This window comes from Hippoglossus hippoglossus, chromosome 15 (genome assembly GCF_009819705.1).
Source record: "Hippoglossus hippoglossus isolate fHipHip1 chromosome 15, fHipHip1.pri, whole genome shotgun sequence".
NCBI lineage: Eukaryota > Metazoa > Chordata > Actinopteri > Pleuronectiformes > Pleuronectidae > Hippoglossus > Hippoglossus hippoglossus.
In genome coordinates, this window is record NC_047165.1 from 8540783 (window position 1) to 8560451 (window position 19669).

The window sequence follows — 19669 nt, forward strand, 5'->3', positions numbered from 1 at the left end:
AAATAAGAACTGGAATAAGGCAACATTATTAAAAGTTCCCCTGAGGACAGCACCGTCAGACTTAAACAGGCTTACATTTGACACTTCATTTGACACAATTCATAGAGAACATTTAGACAAGTCCTTCACGTCAGTTTCTTTCCCTAATTCGCCCGCAGCCAGGATAACTGTGCACACAGGGAATTATTTTGAATGAAATACAAATAAGGAAAATTGCAAATCTTGCCCCATGAGATGACAAAGCCAAAGACCTTATAACCTTATGGTTAATTATAAAACAGGGATTTAGGTTAAAATATTATGAGTATTATTTAAGAGAAAAACATGCTACATTTGAATGATTGTCTTTCTGAAGAAAGGTTTATAATTTGCTTTGATTTAAATGAATGAAAAAGTTTTCTTTATTGCCAAATCAATAAACATATTGAATGAATAACTTGACAGGACAGATCAAACGGAAAAGCACTGCTTTGATATAGTTTGGGCGTTTGAACCAAGGTAGTTGACACAACATTAAGCAATAGAAGAAGAAGAAGAAGCGGAAGTCGTTCCCAGACCTTTGCCTCGAATGATATCGCCTCCTGCTGGTGGTTATACCATTAAAATTAAAGAAATGAATCGGTTCATTCATTATCTACATTGAAACAGGAAGAATTCTGTCCACCGACTTGACAAGTTGCCATTGTCAGACACACACCTGTCTACAGGCCAATGCAAGTCAAGTAGGTAGATGCAGCCGACGCAGGTGATGATGACAGGACACACACACGTCATACAATATTCTTGTGGGGGCTACCCTAAGATACAATGTGATACCAAAATGTACAGGATCAAATACAATTGAATAAATACATGAACAGCTTAAGGTCCTTAAGCACAGAGCTGTGTGCATGACTGCAATTTCTAAAAATTCGAACTATGGACGATATTAAATATTTCTGCAACCTGTTAATCACATTCTTATATATAATGTAATGAATAACAATCGAAGGAGTGCAAAGAGGGGAAGCATCTCTCCGAGCGTTTTTCTCTTTCCTTCAGTAGACGTGCCAGTTGGACGCCGCTCTCTAGCCTCCAGACAACGTGGATGTGGGAGAGGAGGGAAAACAAACTGGGGGATGTCAGACAGGGAGCGAAAAAAACAGAAAGAAAAAAGAAACGACAGGATGTGGGATTTGTGACTGAAGCACTGTACAATGATGCTCAGTTGCAAACCCTGCTGCTATGGCCCCTCTCTGAAGAATAACACTGCACAGCTGCTGTCCTGATCTCAAGCCTCTTTTACCAATACATCCCCTTCTCCCCTTGCAGAGTAAATTTACTGTCCCCCTGCGCTCCCTGTGTGTGATGACTTGGTAAGTGGTCTTGAAATTAATCCGAGCACCACAGTTTCCACTCGCGCCCCCTGCTCTTCTCTCTCCTCCCTGCTGGTTTCTCCTGCCGCCTTGGATGGTTAAACGGTTTGCGGGTTTGCTGGCAGTGGCAGTAAAGCATGCTGACAATGGGAAGTGGGAACTGTGGGCTCACACCATAGTTGCGAGGAGGCATCCGCACTGCTAATGTTGCTACTGTGATGCAGGCATTTGACCGAGCGGCTCAATGTGGGTCTAAACTCCCGATCCCAGTGATATAACTCAGCACAAGTGGCCACAAATCAGACCCTATAAAGCCGTCACATGTAGGAAACCCATTTACCCATCGGAAAACCTCCAGCAGGACTCCTGTATTCGCTCACAGTGCTAGGGAGAGAGACTACACTCCTTGTAGTTTCAGGAGCCACACATTCAGTCATCAAGAATCATATGTTTGTCACACCTCCTAAGATGAGCGGATGATTTCTTAGATCTGTGTTTGTCAGGAAACACTGTGGTGGAGAAATTCACGACTCCCTTATTTTGTAGTGATAGCGTCACAGGAAAATTCAAGTGTTCATTTTTGCTATCTCCTCATTTTGTCCAATTAATTTGATGGGAAGAGATGTAAAGTGTCTCTTGGGCATTTCTCTCGTTTTCATCCCATCAGGAGTCGTAGTGGTCTTGATCCACCACAGATTTACACATGCATTAAGTATAATGCTGATTCAATATTATATGCGTGTGAGTGGAAGCTCTGTTCATCTGTCGTCACATCCATCAAGGGAAAGATGCAGGTTTTGAGAAGGTTCAGAGTAAGTTGTAGAGAAAGTTGTGTGAGAGAGAAGTAAACTGGTTCTGGAATGAACACAGATGTGCTGTTTCTGTCATTTTACCCAAACCAGAAAATAAGTCACTCTCTCAGTTCCTCCACAGATGTTCAGAGGCTGCTTCCTTTTTTGATGATCCTGGTTCACACTCGCATGTCTTGCTGTCAGAGCACAGAAATGATAAATGTCAAGGATAAGAAATGTGTCAATGCTGACATTTGGGAAAACACATCAGATCCTGTTGTTCAGTATAATCCATTTTTAAAAGTGTATAGAAGACGATTTACACCGGTTGTTCACACACTCAGGACTGTTGAACTGGTACCAGACACACATACAGACGCCCCAATATGCACATGCATATTTACATGATACAAACAACATTTCAGGAACACACCCAGCGCTAAAAGAGGTCCCTAAGACACTTTAGCGATTCGTCCAAGATTTGCAAGTTGTCAACGGCGCAGTACAACAACGTGCTCTGTCTGAACCAAATCCTTAAACAATCCTTTGGCAAGTTCTGCAGGATAGTAAATGGTTCTCTGTAGTTGATCTGGCAAATGCATTTTTCAGCTTTCAAATTGATAAAGACAGCCAAGAGCCGATACTGGTTTGCGTGTGAGTTTAACAGGGAAAGTTCTACATTCACACACCTTTGTCGGGGGCTATTGTGAATCACCGACCATTTACAATCAGGCACTAAAGAAAAGCTTAAGTTCATTGTAGATAACATCAGGAAGTGCAATATGTTGACGATGTAATGATTTGTTCTCCGACAAAAGAACAATGTGAAATGGATTCTGTGGCTCTCTTAAAACACTTAGCTGCAGAAGGCCACAAGGCAAGCCTGAAAAAAAAGAACAAGTTTAATTTGTAGGGCCATGTGATCACAGCAGAGGGCAATTTAAGCAATTAAAAATATTCCTGAACCTGTTACAAAGAAACAAGTCATGTCATTCCTGGGAATGTGCTCGTATTGCAGATCATTTATTCCTAACTATGCTGTCCTCCAGGCGCCACCACAGAGCAGTCCCACACGGGCGGGGCCTACGAGCACATAAGGTCACATGGACTGACACAGAGAAAGCTTTCACTGACTTAGAACTGACCCTACAATCGACCCCGACCTTAGGACTACCGAACCCTGACCGACCTTTCACACAGGCAGTTGATGAGAAGGGGGGGGGGGGGGGGGGCTGCATGACATCAGTGCTACTCCAAGAACATGGTGGCTAACAGAGACCTGTGGCATATCTCTCAGCAAACCTTGATCCTGTTGCTGCAGGCCTGCCTACTTGTCTAAGAGCTGTAGCAGCTGCAGAGGAGGCTGTAATGGCCTCCAGACCTTTAGTGGGATACTCCCCACTCACTCTGCTGGTCCCACATGCTGTGTCTATGATTTTGTTGGAAAAAAAGACATCTCATTTGTTTGCTGCATGCTGGCTTCGTTATCATGCTATTCTGTTGGGAAAATGCACACTAAACAACCAATTGGCTAAATGCTGTCAGGAAACTGGATTGTCATGGACTGAGGCTCTCCCACTCGTTCTCATGCAAATGAGAACGAGAGTCAGACCAAAATATGGATTGAGCCCATTTGAGATTCTGTTCGGACGTCAAGCAAATACGGCAATTGCCCTCAACGACTCTCTGTGAAGATGAAATGTTGTCAGTCACTGCAAGAGAGTTCCAGAACCAGACCATCCACCCGCTGTACACACACTGAATAATTAAAACACAGGATCAGTGAAGGTGGGGCAGTGTTGACCAGCACAGCTATTGGTGAGAGCTGCTTCGGTGAATCACATAATACACATGAGAATACACCTGTACGAGTGAATTCGGGTCCCCCCCACTGGACGACGATGGAACGCTGACCTCTGTGGCATCCCTTCAGACAGCCAGGCCTGTGTGGCCTTAGGGGAACTCTACTTTTCCTCCTGTCAACAATGCCTGTGTCCACAACAACAGCAGTTTGCTTTCTCCTACAGTATTGGTGAAGATACATTTGAATCCTTGTGAATTGATGTATTTGATGTTTTACTGTAGTTGTGCATTCTCTTATGTTGTCATAAATGACAAAAAGGGGGGAAGTGTAGTGGAAAATAACTAAGTTATAACTAAACAACAACTATTTTGTAGTTGAAAAGTAACTTTTGCATTCCTGAAACCTGTATGACCACAGCATCTAAATATACTCACTGGGTGTTGACTGATGTGTCTCAGCCCGTATTATACATGTACTTCAAACAGTGGAAGCATAACAAGGTGCCAGGGAGGCACAGAGAATGGGAAAGTGAAAATAAATGTCACCAAAATCAAAACCATCAATTGTCTCATTTCATGCTGAAGTGAATTTTTGGAGTGTACATAATAAGTTTGTTGTTCAGTTTCTCATATGAGTTGAAGTACAAAGGAATCAGATGTAGATGCTGTCACAGGACAAGCCAATCAAGTTTGAGACAATTCTACACATTCCCTCACAATAGGGGATGTAAAGGGAGAACACGTGAACCTTACGCATGGATGTCTGGGACCTTTTCATGAACCTAACCTTCATTGGGGGAGTTATATTTTCCAGAGGTGTGTGAGAGAGAGCTCAGAGAGAATTAACATCAATTAAAATTCTCTGGTAAACACAAAGTGCAAATACAATGTTTGTCTGGACAATCGAAATCCTCTTAGGGCTTGAAAAACATAGAAGATGCTCACGTGACAATAGATCTAAAGACTCATCTTTGCTGCCTTTACGTACGAAAAGAGACGCGTCTGTTTAAACCTGCACGTGTCTTTTACATTAGCAATACATTCACTAGATGGAAGTGCAGAGAATGAAAGTTTTTCACAGCAACAAACATGGAGACGATGGATGAGGTTGTGATGTAGGTGCTCTCACACCTGGAGTGTTTGGTCCGCACCTTCAGACGTTTCAGTGTAGTCCAAACCGAAATAACAGGTGTGAAAGGTGCCTTGAACCATGATTTGTAAAACTGGACCAACATTTAGTTGGCCTCAGCCCCGATCAAACTGAAAGATGGTTCGGTTTGTTTTCAGTGTGAAAGCATTTTCTTTTGGGATAGTTCGGACTTTTGGATCAACGGCATAGAGTTGAAACAGCATTAAGCCACAGATGACGAAAAAGAACATTCAAATAGTTTTTTTTTCCAGTATTGAGAATACAGAAACATCATCAACATTTCATTTGCTTATTCACCACTGTACAGTGAATCTACTTCAGGCAGAAGTTGGGTTCAAATATATTTAAATCCTGTGTGATCTTTTGGTATTTGTCTCAAAACCTGAATAATACTGAAGTGGAGTCATTGAAACATGATCTGTCTCTGGGTTGTTTCTGTGAATGTGTGACATCACAGTATCAATGCTTCCTGTTTGTGGGCATCAGATGTTGTTTTCAGTTTCTTTTATTAAGAGCATCATCAACTGCTCTGTTAACTCCAGGCTGTGCGGTTCAAGGGATCTGATTGGCTCTTTTGATGAGAGTTTCTGCCAAGTAAAACAAAGGATGAAGCGAAGGTAGTTAAAGCAGGTTCAAAACAAATTGAGCAATTCAGATCTGGGTGTCAGACACAGTCTGAGTTTCTCTTCTCGTCACCTCATCTACCGCAGCAGAGCACAGGGCAGAACATATGGAGACTAACAACACCGAAGCACTTCAGGCAGACTTTGATGTATTTGAAATTTCTGAGGAGCTTGGATTTATCCTCAAGGAGCCACTGGTAAGTTTCATCATCATCTTTTCTTTCCTCATAAAAACTTGTTGTTTTTTCACCATATAGTAATCAAAGCAGATCTAAAACGAGACAACAGAATGTCATGACAAAAACAATACTTTGAATACTGCACAAACAGAGACATGTTTGTTTACCAGCAAGGATTAGCTTCTCTTTATCTGGTGCTTTTCAGGTATTTGATCAGAGGTACATTGGTCTGTCCGGGCTGAAAATGATAATCATGCTTGTTTTTGAGTCAGGTTATAGACAGTTATTGATCCGGTAAAAGCCTGTCTCTTCAGGTTTTTATTGAGCCATTCACATGACTGGACCTACTCTGTGTTCAGCAGAATGAGAGTTCCATATACTCATGTTGTCAAATTTGGATAAGGAAACTCAAAAATAAGTACTTTACTGCATATATTTGCATTTTGAAACTTAATACACTGTCATCAACCTGTGAGAATGATAAATAATCAACTTTGGCATTTACTTTTCTAATTTTGAACGAAAAAATCAAACAGTGGCATGAAGCACAGCCCACTCTCCTGTTTACACAGTGATTTCCCATCAGGGCACCCTCATTTTCTACCCAGCTCATTTTCTCATCCTTCTCCTGCCTCCTCACTTAAAATGCTGTCTCTCTCTGATTGATAGCACCAGTCATTCCCTGACATGCAGGTCAGGCACCACAGCAAACATGAGCTGATGATGGTACTTATTACATTCTACATGAAAAAAATCAATCAATCAATGAACAATTAATTTTACTCTTTATCATCGAGACAAACCTTCCAGACTATTATCGGGTGTGGCTGGACCTGGCAAATAATCTCACACCTCTGATAGAGTCACGTAAACTACGGGACCTGGTTCATAAGGTGAGAATGAACAAAGTCTTGATGGTGTTTGTTGCTCTCGAACATGGAAACATAAAAGCACGTGTTCCCAGATGCCGGTGTTGAGTCCCCATCTCTTGAGCAACCACAGGGAGCTCAGGCTGGCTCAGCTGGTGCTGGGGTTCATCACCATGGGATACGTGTGGCAGAATGGACAACATGCACCTGCTCAGGTAAAAACTGCAGAGCAATGGAAGGAAGGATGGCTGAAACTGTTTTATTATCATGAATGTTATATATATTATATGTTGTTAAGTCAACAGTACCTGCTGCTCTACGAGGCTGTACTTTACAACAGCAATGATTTGAGCTAAATTCCTGGGGAACATGTTATTGTTCGTGAATATTTGGTCATAAACTAGAACTCTTTAAACCATTGACTGTGTATAAAGATGGATTTCTTCAGGTCCTCCGACCATCCATAATTTCCCAGTTACGGGTGCTGTGATCTTGCACCCATGATTTCATTTGGAGCCAGAGTCTGCGCAGTAGTGATCAGGGGATGGAGCCACAGCAGCGAGGTTCCCTCCCATACATGCGCTCAACCAATCAGTCTGAGCTGTCAATCATGAAGCTTGACCCAGTTTTTACAAACTTTTCCAGAAAAACAAAGACTTGAACAAACATTAAAGGTCAGAAACCATCTTTGATGTATTTAACGTGCACACTGACTTTTAGTTTGGTCCACTTCCAATCAACTAACATGGGGGAGGTGGGGTTTATGATCTATGCTGCAGCCAGCCACCAGGGGGCAATCACGGCCTTTGACTTCACATTTGGGGAACCATTAAGTCATCCATGTTTATGTACAGTCCACAGAAAGCTACTATTTTACCTGGACACATGTCAGCAACATGGTTAGAAACCTCTGGATTGAAAGGATTGTTTTCCTTGGTTGACAGATTCTCCCTAAAGCTCTGGCCTGGCCCTACTGGGTGGTGTCTCGCAGACTTGGACTTCCACCCATCTTAACTTATGCAGATTCAGTTTTAGCCAACTGGAAATTAAAGGACCCCAAAGGGTGAGCAATGTTCATTTGTTGCCTTATTAATGTCTTTACTTCATGCACGAGGCCAAACCCCCTCCTTTATTATGGTAGTAACCTCACCATTGAACTGCATAGTCTGTATTTCAGTCACGTAGAAAAATTGTTCAAAAAGAATAGCCTCCGCTGATGCTACTGTTTCTTTCATTTTCATTTCAGGGCAATGGAAATTGGGTGAGTAGAAGGAAAATAAAACTCGTTCACTCACGTGATTTTCATAGTGTGATGATGATGTTGTGCTCATGCATTTTCCGAAATAGGAACATGGATTTGATAGTTTCCTTACCCGGGGAAGAGAGTTGCAGGGGATTTTTCATTGTGTCGTTATTTGTCGAGATGGCTGCTAGCTCAGGCATAATGGTTCGTACTGGCTGCTGTTACTCTTCCTCTTTCACATCAACTGTTTCTGAACCACAGACTGATGCTGCCTATTTCCTGTGTGTCCCTTTGATTGTCTGTGTGTGTTTGCTCTTGTTTTCTTACTGATGATTTTAAACCTCCAGGGGGCTCTGGTGGTGATGCACGCAATGAAAACCTCTGACCTCAGTGGCGTACGGAAGGGTCTCATCAAAGTAACTCAGTCTTTGAGGAAGATGAAGGAAACTTTCAAACTCATGCACAGTAAGTTTAAATCAAACCGAGCCAAGTCTGAATTTAATTAATTTTCATGCTGTGACTTATATTGAAGCAATGAAAAGGTAATTACATTAAGTGGATTTGTGCTCTTTCTAGATCACGTAGATCCGACTGCGTTTCATGGAACATTGAGAATTTTTTTCTCAGGGTGAGTTTCAGTCTCCGTACGACGTTCTGCATACTGCAGTTATTAATGCTTTCAATATTTATCTCATCTGGTGCAAATATATCTAACTATGCATCATAATTCTCTGCTCCTCTTACCCTTTTGTTGCACTTTTCACTCTCGCTGCAAAAGTTAGCATCGGAAATGGTAGCACATGCCTAAATTAGCAACTCTAATTTCTAATTTCACCCAAAAATAAAAATTCACTCTTTTCTACTCACCACTATGCTGATGGAGAGGAGGGGGAAGTGTTTGAGTCCATAAACCATTTTTGGAGTTTCAGGGGTAAACAGCGTTACAGCCAAATCCAATACAATTAAAGTAACCTAAAAAAAAACAACAGGTGTCAACTGCTTTGGTGTGATCCAAGTGTCCGTAAGTCCAGACATTCAAATTTGACTCGATACGGCAATAGTTTCACCATGTTTTTAGCGTAAATGTCCGCTACCAGAATTAGCTATGCTAGCGGAAGTAGCGATGCTACCCCGGCACCTTGAGCGAGAGCTAATGTTCAGTGTGTGTGTGCGAACGTGAACATGGCTCCAGAGGAGAATAACAGAGGTCATTTAGGCTAAAAACGTGATCGAAATGAGGCCGTTTAGGCGTTTTTTTACGTTTGAAGAAGTGGTCGCCCATTTACTTCAATTGTATTGGATTTGGCTGAAACACTGTTTACCCCTGAATCTCAAAAAATGTTTTGTGGACTCAAACACTTCACCCACCCCTCCATCCGCATAGTGGTGAGTAGATAATGATAACTATCCCTTTAATACGGCATGTTTATGGTTTTGAACTGTTTTAGGTGGCGAGACAACCCAATGCTTCCAAGAGGGCTGTTGTACGAAGGTGTGAGCAATGAGCCAATTTCGTTATCAGGCGTAAGTGCAGCCCAGAGTTCAGCCTTTCAGTGTTTCGATGCTTTGCTGCGCGTCCGGCATGAAGATGAGACAGGTAATGATGTATTTCCCTCAACCCCTGACCGCCGTCCGCTGCTTCTCATGAATGCATCACTCTGTTTGTGCAGTCTGTTGATTTCTCTGACAGAAATTGTTTCGAGGAAAAGCTGTAGTTTTTCCTCTCTTTTTTAAAGGTCTCTTTTCTGTTCCCTTCACTGATCTAGGGGCCTACCTGACACGCATGAGGGATTACATGCCTCCTGCCCACCGTCAGCTGATAGAGACTCTCTCTGCTCTTCCACCTCTACGAGACTTGATCTCCTCCTGCTCCAGCTCTGATCTCTGCCAGGCCTACAACGCCTGCGTGTCAGCGCTGGTGGATTTACGGAGCTACCACCTCAATATTGTGACAAAGTACATTGTCATGCCTGCTAACCAGGCCCGAGCCGTGAGCTGCCCACTTGGAGGCATGGCTACCCTCAAAGGGACTGGTGGATCCAACCTCATGGTCTTCCTTAAGAGTGCTCGTAACAATACACAAAAATCACTGATCTTAGAGACATCACCTGTGTCAAAAGAAACAGAAATGTCACATATTACCTCCGCGAAGAAGATGTTTTCACCACTGTCTGTGCTTTGGTTGGTTTGTTTGTTTGTAAGCAAGATGATACAAAACCTACTGGGCACTTTTACCAGGAAACCTGCTGGAAAGATGCAGTAGAGGTCACAGAATATCCCGTTAAATTGTGTTGCTGATCCAGATCGGTGGGGGGATCCGGGAATTTCTATTTAGCACTTCCTTTAACATTGGGAGGATTATGACATTCATAACGGATTTCGCCAACTAATGGATCTTCATGAAAAAAAATCTTGATTTCTATGATGTGATTTGGTGCAGATCAAAATAAAAAAGAGATTATAGTTTGACTAGTGTTAAGATATTCAATCAAAATGACTAGAACGTTCATTTTTGAACCACTATCTCAAACAAAACGTCAAACTCTTTAATGTACTTTTTATTTGGCAGGATTGAGCTTCCATAGTTTTTAATACTAACGTAATCACATCTACACAATCTACACAAACTAATATGGCATCATCTGATTTGGAATGTGATGAGATTGGACACAAGATAATGACACGTTGATATAAGTCTATTTATGTATTTATTCTCTTGATGGGATGTTTTTTGTTATTTGGACTGAGCTCATACTGACGTTTAATGCAAGGAAACACAGCCCCGGTCAAAATAATACATTTCACTGGGCGTCTAAATATACTCACTGGGTGTTGACTGATGTGTCTCAGCCCGTATTATACATGTGTCTCAAACAGTGGAAGCATAACAAGGTGCCAGGGAGAAACAGAGAATGGGAATGTGGAAATAAATGTCACCAGAAATCCAAACTGTCATTTGTCTCATTTCATGCTGAAGTGAATTTGGGAGTGTACATAATACGTTTGTTGTTCAGTTTCTCATATGAGCTGAAGTACAAAGGAATCAGATATAATAAATAATAATTACATAATAAATACACATTTGTTACATGTGATATCATGTGAAAAGCACAGTCATCAAGGATGTCATTTAAAATGAATACTGTCTGAGTTTAGTAGCCTGATAGCAGAAGGAAAGAGAGATTTTGAGTATCAGCTAGTTCTCCTCTGAGGTACATGGTAACGGCGGCCTGAAGGCATCACCGTGAACTCATGAGACAAAACATGATCACGTTGGCTGATTATATTCTTTGCCTTCTTCTTCACCTTCTTCTTCACCTTATTCTCGCATTACTCCAATGATCTTGGAGCAAACCTTGACGATGCTTTACATGCTGTTCTGGTCTTTAATGGATAATCCATTGAACCAACAGATAAAAGAAAAAGTTAAAAGACCTTCGATCAATGAAAAATAAAAGTTACTTGAAATCCGCTGACTGACATTGAAAGAGTTCAGCTTCCCTCTCAAATGGACTCTCTGTTGTCCGCGTTGGACAATACACTCAGTGTTAATATCAAACTTAAGTTGATGGTTAAAAACTGAACCAAGATATTGATGCGACTCCACAATCTGGACGTCTTCTCCGTGCATGACACTAGCTTTATATTCAGTGAATGACTTGTGTCTGAAGTGAATAATCATTTTCCTTTGTTTTTGATGCATTGAGGTCGAGGTAATTATCATCACACTATTTAACAAACTCAGGGGTAATGCAGGACCATGATCAGACTCTGAAGTAGAGATAAGAGGACAGTGTCTAAGAAAACTTAAGAACAAACCTGCTCTCCTGAGAAGTCCTGCAGCTGTCAGTGTACAAATAAAAGGGTTGACAACACACAACCCTGAGGTGAACCTGTGTTTGATCTAGCAACAAACCTGGTGACTCTCCGCCACATTGGCGATATCCATTTTCGCTAATTCACGTTTGCCTTTTTTAATTCCCTACTTCACTAGAAACAGCCTTTTTCTCTAGAGGGGTCATCTCACTTGAACTATTGGCTTCACTGCAGTCACACAAGGAAACTTGAACCCATGCTAGATCTGGTTTTGATAATATATATAACAATATAGCATATAAATAATGTCGCTTTGTTCTTGGAAAAAGGCAACAGGCAATTACAAAGTTTTGAAAGACAAAACTTGTCTGTGATACTCGGATCATTAATAAAATGTTTTAATAAAACAGTCCTTTGGTTTGTCGCAGCTCACATGATTTTGACTAGAAAACACAGTATTCTGAGGAAAAATTGAAACTGTTTCATCGTCCCATTTGAATTACTGACACGATCCATTTGCACTCGAATCACAGCCTCTGTTGTTTTGCTTTGGATAAGATGTGACAGCGTCTCAGGCACCTTCCTCAAAGTAACAGCCTCTGTTGTCAACACAACAACACCCAGAAAAAACTGAATACATGAAGGTTGGATTTTTTGTTTTTGGAAGCACTCCATCCTCAGTTAATGAGCTGGAAGAGGGTTTCTGACTCTTTAAGCTATTTAGGTTACATTTGCAAAATTGAGTCTCAATCTGGTCCTTTAACGACAGCTCTGCACGTCACTGTGTACTCTATTGATGGCGAACACATGAATATTATAAAAATAGCTGGAATATATGTAAACAAAGCTGGAGTGTCAAGTATATCTTGTTGCAGAAATGTAAATATAAGCTTTGCATAAGCAGAAGACATGACTGGGTGAAACAACACTAAGGGCGCTCTGACACCTTCAGTGTTTGGTCCGCACCCTCAGACGTTTCAGTGTCGTCCAAAGCAAAAATAACAGGTGTGAAAGGGGCCTTGAACTACCATTTGGACAAATAGACCGACATTTAGTTCAACAAAAAAAGTTGGCCTCAGCCCCGATCAAACTGAGAGATGGTTCGGTGTGTTTGCAGTGTTAAAGTAGCTCATGTTTATTTTGGGACTTTTGGACCAACGGCATGATGTTCAAACAGCATTAAGCAACAGAAGAGTTCAAATACTTTTTTTTTTTTACCAGTGCTGAGAATACAGAAACATCATCAACATATAATTTGCTAATTCACCACTGCACAGGGAGTCTTCTTCATGCAGCAGTTGGGTTTAAATATATTTAAAGCCCTGTGTGATCTTTTGGTATTTGTCTCAAAACCTGAATAATACTGAGGTGGAGTCATTGAAACATGATCTCCCACTGGTTTGTTTCTGTGAATGTGGGCTTCAGATGTTGTTTTCAATTTTTGAAGTAGAAAAAACGTTGGTGGCAAAGGTAGTAAAAGCAGGTTCAACACAAATTGAGCAATTCAGATCTGGGTGTCAAACACAGTCTGAGTTTCTCTTCTCGTCACCTCATCTACCGCAGCAGAGCACAGGGCAGAACATATGGAGACTAACAACACCGAAGCACTTCAGGCAGACTTTGATGTATTTGAAATGTCTGAGGAGCTTGGATTTATCCTCAAGGAGCCACTGGTACGTTTCATCGTCATCTCTTCTTTTCTCATAAAAGCACTTTGTTTTTTCACCATATAGTAATCAAAGCAGATCTAAAACGAGACAACAGAATGTCATGACAACAACAATACTTTGAATACTGCACAAACAGAGACATGTTTGTTTACCAGCAAGGATTAGCTTCTCTTTATCTGGTGCTTTTCAGGTATTTGATCAGAGGTACATTGGTCTGTCCGGGCTGAAAATGATAATCATGCTTGTTTTTGAGTCAGGTTATAGACAGTTATTGATCCGGTGAAAGCCTGTCTCTTCAGGTTTTTATTGAGCCATTCACATGACTGGACCTACTCTGTGTTCAGCAGAATGAGAGTTCCATATACTCATGTTGTCAAATTTGGATAAGGAAACTCAAAAATAAGTACTTTACTGCATATATTTGCATTTTGAAATTTAATACACTGTCATCAACCTGTGAGAATGATAAATAATCAACTTTGGCATTTACTTTTCTAATTTTGAACGAAAAAATCAAACAGTGGCATGAAGCACAGCCCACTCTCCTGTTTACACAGTGATTTCCCATCAGGGCATCCTCATTTTCTACCCAGCTCATTTTCTCATCCTTCTCCTGCCTCCTCACTTAAAATGCTGTCTCTCTCTGATTGATAGCACCAGTCATTCCCTGACATGCAGGTCAGGCACCACAGCAAACATGAGCTGATGATGGTACTTATTACATTCTACATGAAAAAAATCAATCAATCAATGAACAATTAATTTTACTCTTTATCATCGACACGAACCTTCCAGACTATTATCGGGTGTGGCTGGACCTGGCAAATAATCTCACACCTCTGATAGAGTCACGTAAACTACGGGACCTGGTTCATAAGGTGAGAATGAACAAAGCTTTGATGGTGTTTGTTGCTCTCGAACATGGAAACATAAAAGCATGTGGAACTCAGTCTTTGAGGAAGATGAAGGAAACTTTCAAACTCATGCACAGTAAGTTTAAATCAAACCGAGCCCAGTCTGAATTTAATAAATTTTCATGCTGTGACGTATATTGAAGCAATGAAATTCAAGGTAATTACTATAAGTGGATTTGTACTCTTTCTAGATCACGTAGATCCGATTGCGTTTCATGGAACATTGAGAAGTTTCAGTCTCCATACGATGTTCTGCATACTGCAGTTATTAATGCTTTCAATATTTATCTCATCTTATCAAAACCTTTTTGGAGTTTCAGGGATAAACAGCGTTACAGCCAAATCCAATACAATTAAAGTAAATGGTGACCGATTCTTCAAATGTAAAAAAACAACAGAAAGAAACACAACATGCCGCCATACTGCTCACTGAAAATGCAAGTCCAGACATTCAAATTTGACTCGATACGGCAATATTTTCACCATGTTTTTAGCCTAATTGTCCTCTTCCAGAAGTAGCCATGCTAGCGGAAGTAGCGATGCTACCCTGGCACCTTGAGCGAGAGCTAATGTTCAGTGTGTGTGTGTGCGAACGTGAACATGGCTCCAGAGGAGAATAACAGAGGTCATTTAGGCTAAAAACGTGATCGACAACCCAATGCTTCCAAGAGGGCTGTTGTACGAAGGTGTGAGCAATGAGCCAATTTCGTTATCAGGCGGAAGTGCAGCCCAGAGTTCAGCCTTTCAGTGTTTCGATGCTTTGCTGCGCGTCCGGCATGAAGATGAGACAGGTAATGATGTATTTACCTCAACCCCTGACCGCCGTGCGCTGCTTCTCATGAATGCATCACTCTGTTTGTGCAGTCTGTTGATTGCACTGACAGAAATTGTTTTCGAGGAAAAGCTGTAGTTTTTCCTCTCTTTTTTAAAGGTCTCTTTTCTGTTCCCTTCACTGACCTAGGGGCCTACCTGACACGCATGAGGGATTACATGCCTCCTGCCCACCGTCAGCTGATAGAGACTCTCTCTGCTCTTCCACCTCTGCGAGACTTGATCTCCTCCAGCTCCAGCTCTGATCTCTACCAGGCCTACAACGCCTGCGTGTCAGCGCTGGTGGATTTACGGAGCTACCACCTCAATACTGTGAGCAAGTACGTTGTCATGCCTGCTAACCAGGCCCGAGCCGTGAGCTGCCCTCTTGGAGGCATGGCTACCCTCAAAGGGACTGGTGGATCCGACCCCATGGTCTTCCTTAAGAGTGCTCGTGACAATACACAAAAATCACTGATCTTAGAGACATCACCTGTGTCAAAAGAAACCGAAATGTCACATATTACCTCCGTGAAGAAGATGTTTTCACCACTGTCTGTGCTTTGGTTGGTTTGTTTGTTTGTAAGCAAGATGATACGAAACCTACTGGGCACTTTTACCAGGAAACCTGCTGGAAAGATGCAGTAGAGGTCACAGAATATCCCGTTAAATTGTGTTGCTGATCCAGATCGGTGGGGGGATCCGGGAATTTCTTTTTAGCACTTCCTTTAACAATGAAACACAATCTTGGTTTATATGATGTGATCTGGTGCAGAGCATAATAAAAGCGAGATTATAGTTTGACTATTTGTGTTAAGATATTCAATCAAAATGACTAGAACGTTCATTTTTGAACCACTATCTCAAACAAAACGTCAAACTCTTTAATGTACTTTTTATTTGGCAGGATTGGGCTTCCATAGTTTTTAATACTAACGTAATCACATCTACACAATCTACACAAACTACACAATCTACACAAACTAATATGGCATCATCTGATTTGGAATGTGATGAGATTGGACACAAGATAATGACACGTTGATATAAGTCTATTTTTGTATTTATTCTCTTGATGGGATGTTTCTTGTTATTTGGACTGAGCTCATACTGACGTTTAATGCAAGGAAACACAGCCCCGGTCAAAATAATACATTTCACTGGGCGTCTAAATATACTCACTGGGTGTTGACTGATGTGTCTCAGCCCGTATTATACATGTGTCTCAAGCAGTGGAAGCATAACAAGGTGCCAGGGAGAAACAGACAATGGGAATGTGGAAATAAATGTCACCAGAAATCAAAACTGTCATTTGTCTCATTTCATGCTGAAGTGAATTTGGGAGTGTACATAATACGTTTGTTGTTCGGTTTCTCATATGAGCTGAAGTACAAAGGAATCCGATTTAGATGCTGTCGCAGGACAAGCCAATAAATTTGGAGACAATTCTACACATTCCCTCACAATAATGGGTGTTTCCAGCTCCGCTTCCAACAGAGCAGAACAAGTGTATTAAGAGCTTCTGTGGGATCCGAATATGTGTTTGCAAGAGAGACCCAACCTGAAGCATCAGGACGTAAAGGGAGAACACGTGAACCTTACGCATGGATGACTGGGACCTTTTTATGAAACTAACCTTCATAGGTGGAGGATTATTTTCCAGAGGTGTGTGAGAGAGAGCTCAGAGAGAATTAACATCAATTAAAATTCTCTGGTAAACACAAAGTGCAAATACAATGTTTGTCTCGACAATCGAAATCCTCTTAGGGCTTGAAAAACATTAAAGATGCTCTCGTGACAATAGATCTAAAGACTCATCTTCGCTGCCTTTACATACGAAAAGAGACGCGTCTGTTTAAACCTGCACGTGTCTTTTACATTAGCAAGGTTGTTATGCGATATATTCACAAGATGGCGGTGCAGAGAATGAGAGTTTTTGACAGCAACAAACACGGCGACGATGGATGAGGTCCTGATATTGTACCTTTTAGGAAAGAGACAGAAATGGCCACGTTGTAAACGTTGTTGGCCAAACCTCCTACGTCTCGCTTTAAAAAGTTCTTCCATTGTTTTGATTTCTTCTTCACATTCTTTCAGTTCAGTCAGACAACTCACGTTCAAACATTTATTGCAGCATTACAACGGGTTTTGTGTTTGGCGTCTAGGCTCCAACTTAATCACTCCCCCATATGATTACACAGGAATGATGGGAGTGATGAGCAAATACTTGTAACCCCCCGTTGGAGCCTACAGGTGGATGCTGGGGTGGTGGAGGGGCTTAAGTAACTGGTAGCCATACTGCTGCAGCAGTGTGAGCAAAGGGGATGATGGGAAATTCCTCTCTGGTTAAATAGACCACCTGATAAGTGGGTGTGTAATATAGATGGTTGTGGAGAGTGAGGTATGTCACATGATGTATGTCACATGATTGGCGCGGCGCAGCTCGAGTTGCCTGCCAGAACTAGCTCGCCGGCGTCGCCACATATTCAGATTCAGACAACTTTATTGATACCAAGGAGGGCAATTCATTTGCAGCTTACAGATTTTTTACGATCACACAAACAAATAGAAGTCCGTGAGGGCATCAAGATAAAGATTAAGGAGGTAAAATAAAAAAACAAATGTACCTAATAAATAGACATTTGTTACATGTGATATTATTTAAAAAGCACAGTCACCAAAAATGTAATTTAAAATGAATACTGTCTGAGTTTAGTAGCCTGATAGCAGAAGGAATGAGTTCTCCTCTGAGGTACAAAATGGGAACATGGATTTGATAGTTTCCTTACCCGGGGAAGAGAGTTGCAGGGGATTTTTCATTGTGTCGTTATTTGTCGAGATGGCTGCTAGCTCAGGCATAATGGTTTGTACTGGCTGCTGTTACTCTTCCTCTTTCACATCAACTGTTTCTGAACCACAGACTGATGCTGCCTATTTCCTGTGTGTCCCTTTGATTGTCTGTGTGTGTTTGCTCTTGTTTTCTTACTGATGATTTTAAACCTCCAGGGGGCTCTGGTGGTGATGCACGCAATGAAAACCTCTGACCTCAGTGGCGTACGGAAGGGTCTCATCAAAGTAACTCCTCAAAGACTGAGTTACTTTGAAACTCATGCACAGTAAGTTTAAATCAAACCGAGCCCAGACTGAATTTAATCAATTTTCATGCTGTGACGTATATTAAAGGAATGTAATTCAAGGTAATTAGAATAAGTGGATTTGTGCTCTTTTTAGATCATGTAGATCCGACTGCGTTTCATGGAACATTGAGAATTTTCCTCTCGGGGTGAGTTTCAGCCTCCGTACGACGTTCTGCATACTGCAGTTATGAATGCTTTCAATATTTGTCTCATCTGGTGCAGATTTATCTCACTATGCATCATAATTCTCTGCTCCTCTTACCCTTCTGTTGCACTTTTCATTCTCGCTGCACAAGGTAGCGTGGGAAATGTTAGCACATGCCTCGATTTGCAACTGTAAAACAGGAAGCTAATACGGCATGTTTATGGTTTTGAACTGTTTTAGGTGGCGAGACAACCCAATGCTTCCAAGAGGGCTGTTGTATGAAGGTGTGAGCAATGAGCCAATTTCGTTATCAGGCGGAAGTGCAGCCCAGAGTTCAGCCTTTCAGTGTTTCGATGCTTTGCTGCGCGTCCGGCATGAAGATGAGACAGGTAATGATGTATTTCCCTCAACCCCTGACCGCCGTCCGCTGCTTCTCATGAATGCATCACTCTGTTTGTGCAGTCTGTTGATTGCTCTGACAGAAATTGTTTCGAGGAAAAGCTGTAGTTTTTCCTCTCTTTTTTAAAGGTCTCTTTTCTGTTCCCTTCACTGACCTAGGGGCCTACCTGACACGCATGAGGGATTACATGCCTCCTGCCCACCGTCAGCTGATAGAGACTCTCTCTGCTCTTCCACCTCTGCGAGACTTGATCTCCTCCTGTTCCAGCTCTGATCACTACCAGGCCTACAACGCCTGTGTGTCAGCGCTGGTGGATTTACGGAGCTACCACCTCAATACTGTGAGCAAGTACGTTGTCATGCCTGCTAACCAGGCCCGAGCCGTGAGCTGCCCACTTTGTGAGATTGGGTACGGGAATTTCCTTTAAGCACTTCCTTTAACATTGGGAGTTTTATGACATTCACAACGGATTTCCCAGGGGAATAACTAATGGATGTTCATGAAAAGAAATCATGGTTTCTATGATTTGGTGCAGATATGACTACACGCTGTGACGTCACAGTGAGTGTGGTCCAACAGACCTGACACTGTGAACCAGTCAGAATCTGCTTTTTAGTGGAACTTTTGACATGATAGTTTGACTATGTGTGATAACATATTCTATCAAAATTAGTAGAAAGTTCATTGTTGACCCACTATCTCAAACTAAGCGTCAAACCTTTTAATCTACTTTTTTTACTAGGATTGGGCTTCTATACATTTTA

At 41.6% G+C, this 19669-nt stretch overlaps 2 protein-coding genes across 4 annotated transcripts; both read left to right on the plus strand.

Moving 5' to 3' along the window:
- Positions 1 to 5738: 5738 nt before the first annotated feature.
- On the plus strand, positions 5739 to 19347 carry LOC117775696 (indoleamine 2,3-dioxygenase 2-like). Of its 3 annotated transcripts, XM_034609058.1 has the most exons (11): positions 5853 to 5919; positions 6510 to 6594; positions 6699 to 6794; positions 6866 to 6985; positions 7715 to 7833; positions 8017 to 8031; positions 8118 to 8217; positions 8361 to 8478; positions 8590 to 8641; positions 9462 to 9610; positions 9780 to 10362. In XM_034609058.1, exons 2-11 carry the CDS (start codon positions 6589 to 6591, stop codon positions 10274 to 10276), a joined length of 1272 nt encoding a protein of 423 aa, XP_034464949.1. In that variant the 5' UTR covers positions 5853 to 5919; positions 6510 to 6588; the 3' UTR covers positions 10277 to 10362. The 3 variants fall into 3 exon arrangements, with proteins under 3 accessions (XP_034464950.1, XP_034464948.1, XP_034464949.1); XM_034609059.1 differs by lacking the exons at positions 6510 to 6594; positions 9462 to 9610; positions 9780 to 10362 and adding exons at positions 18746 to 18894; positions 19064 to 19347 and having other exon boundaries at positions 5739 to 5919; XM_034609057.1 differs by lacking the exon at positions 6510 to 6594 and having other exon boundaries at positions 5739 to 5919.
- On the plus strand, positions 15069 to 16187 carry LOC117775697 (indoleamine 2,3-dioxygenase 2-like). The gene is made up of 2 exons (XM_034609060.1): positions 15069 to 15204; positions 15375 to 16187. The coding sequence occupies exons 1-2, from the start codon at positions 15072 to 15074 to the stop codon at positions 15869 to 15871; spliced, it is 630 nt and encodes a 209-aa protein (XP_034464951.1). The 5' UTR covers positions 15069 to 15071; the 3' UTR covers positions 15872 to 16187.
- Positions 19348 to 19669: the final 322 nt, after the last annotated feature.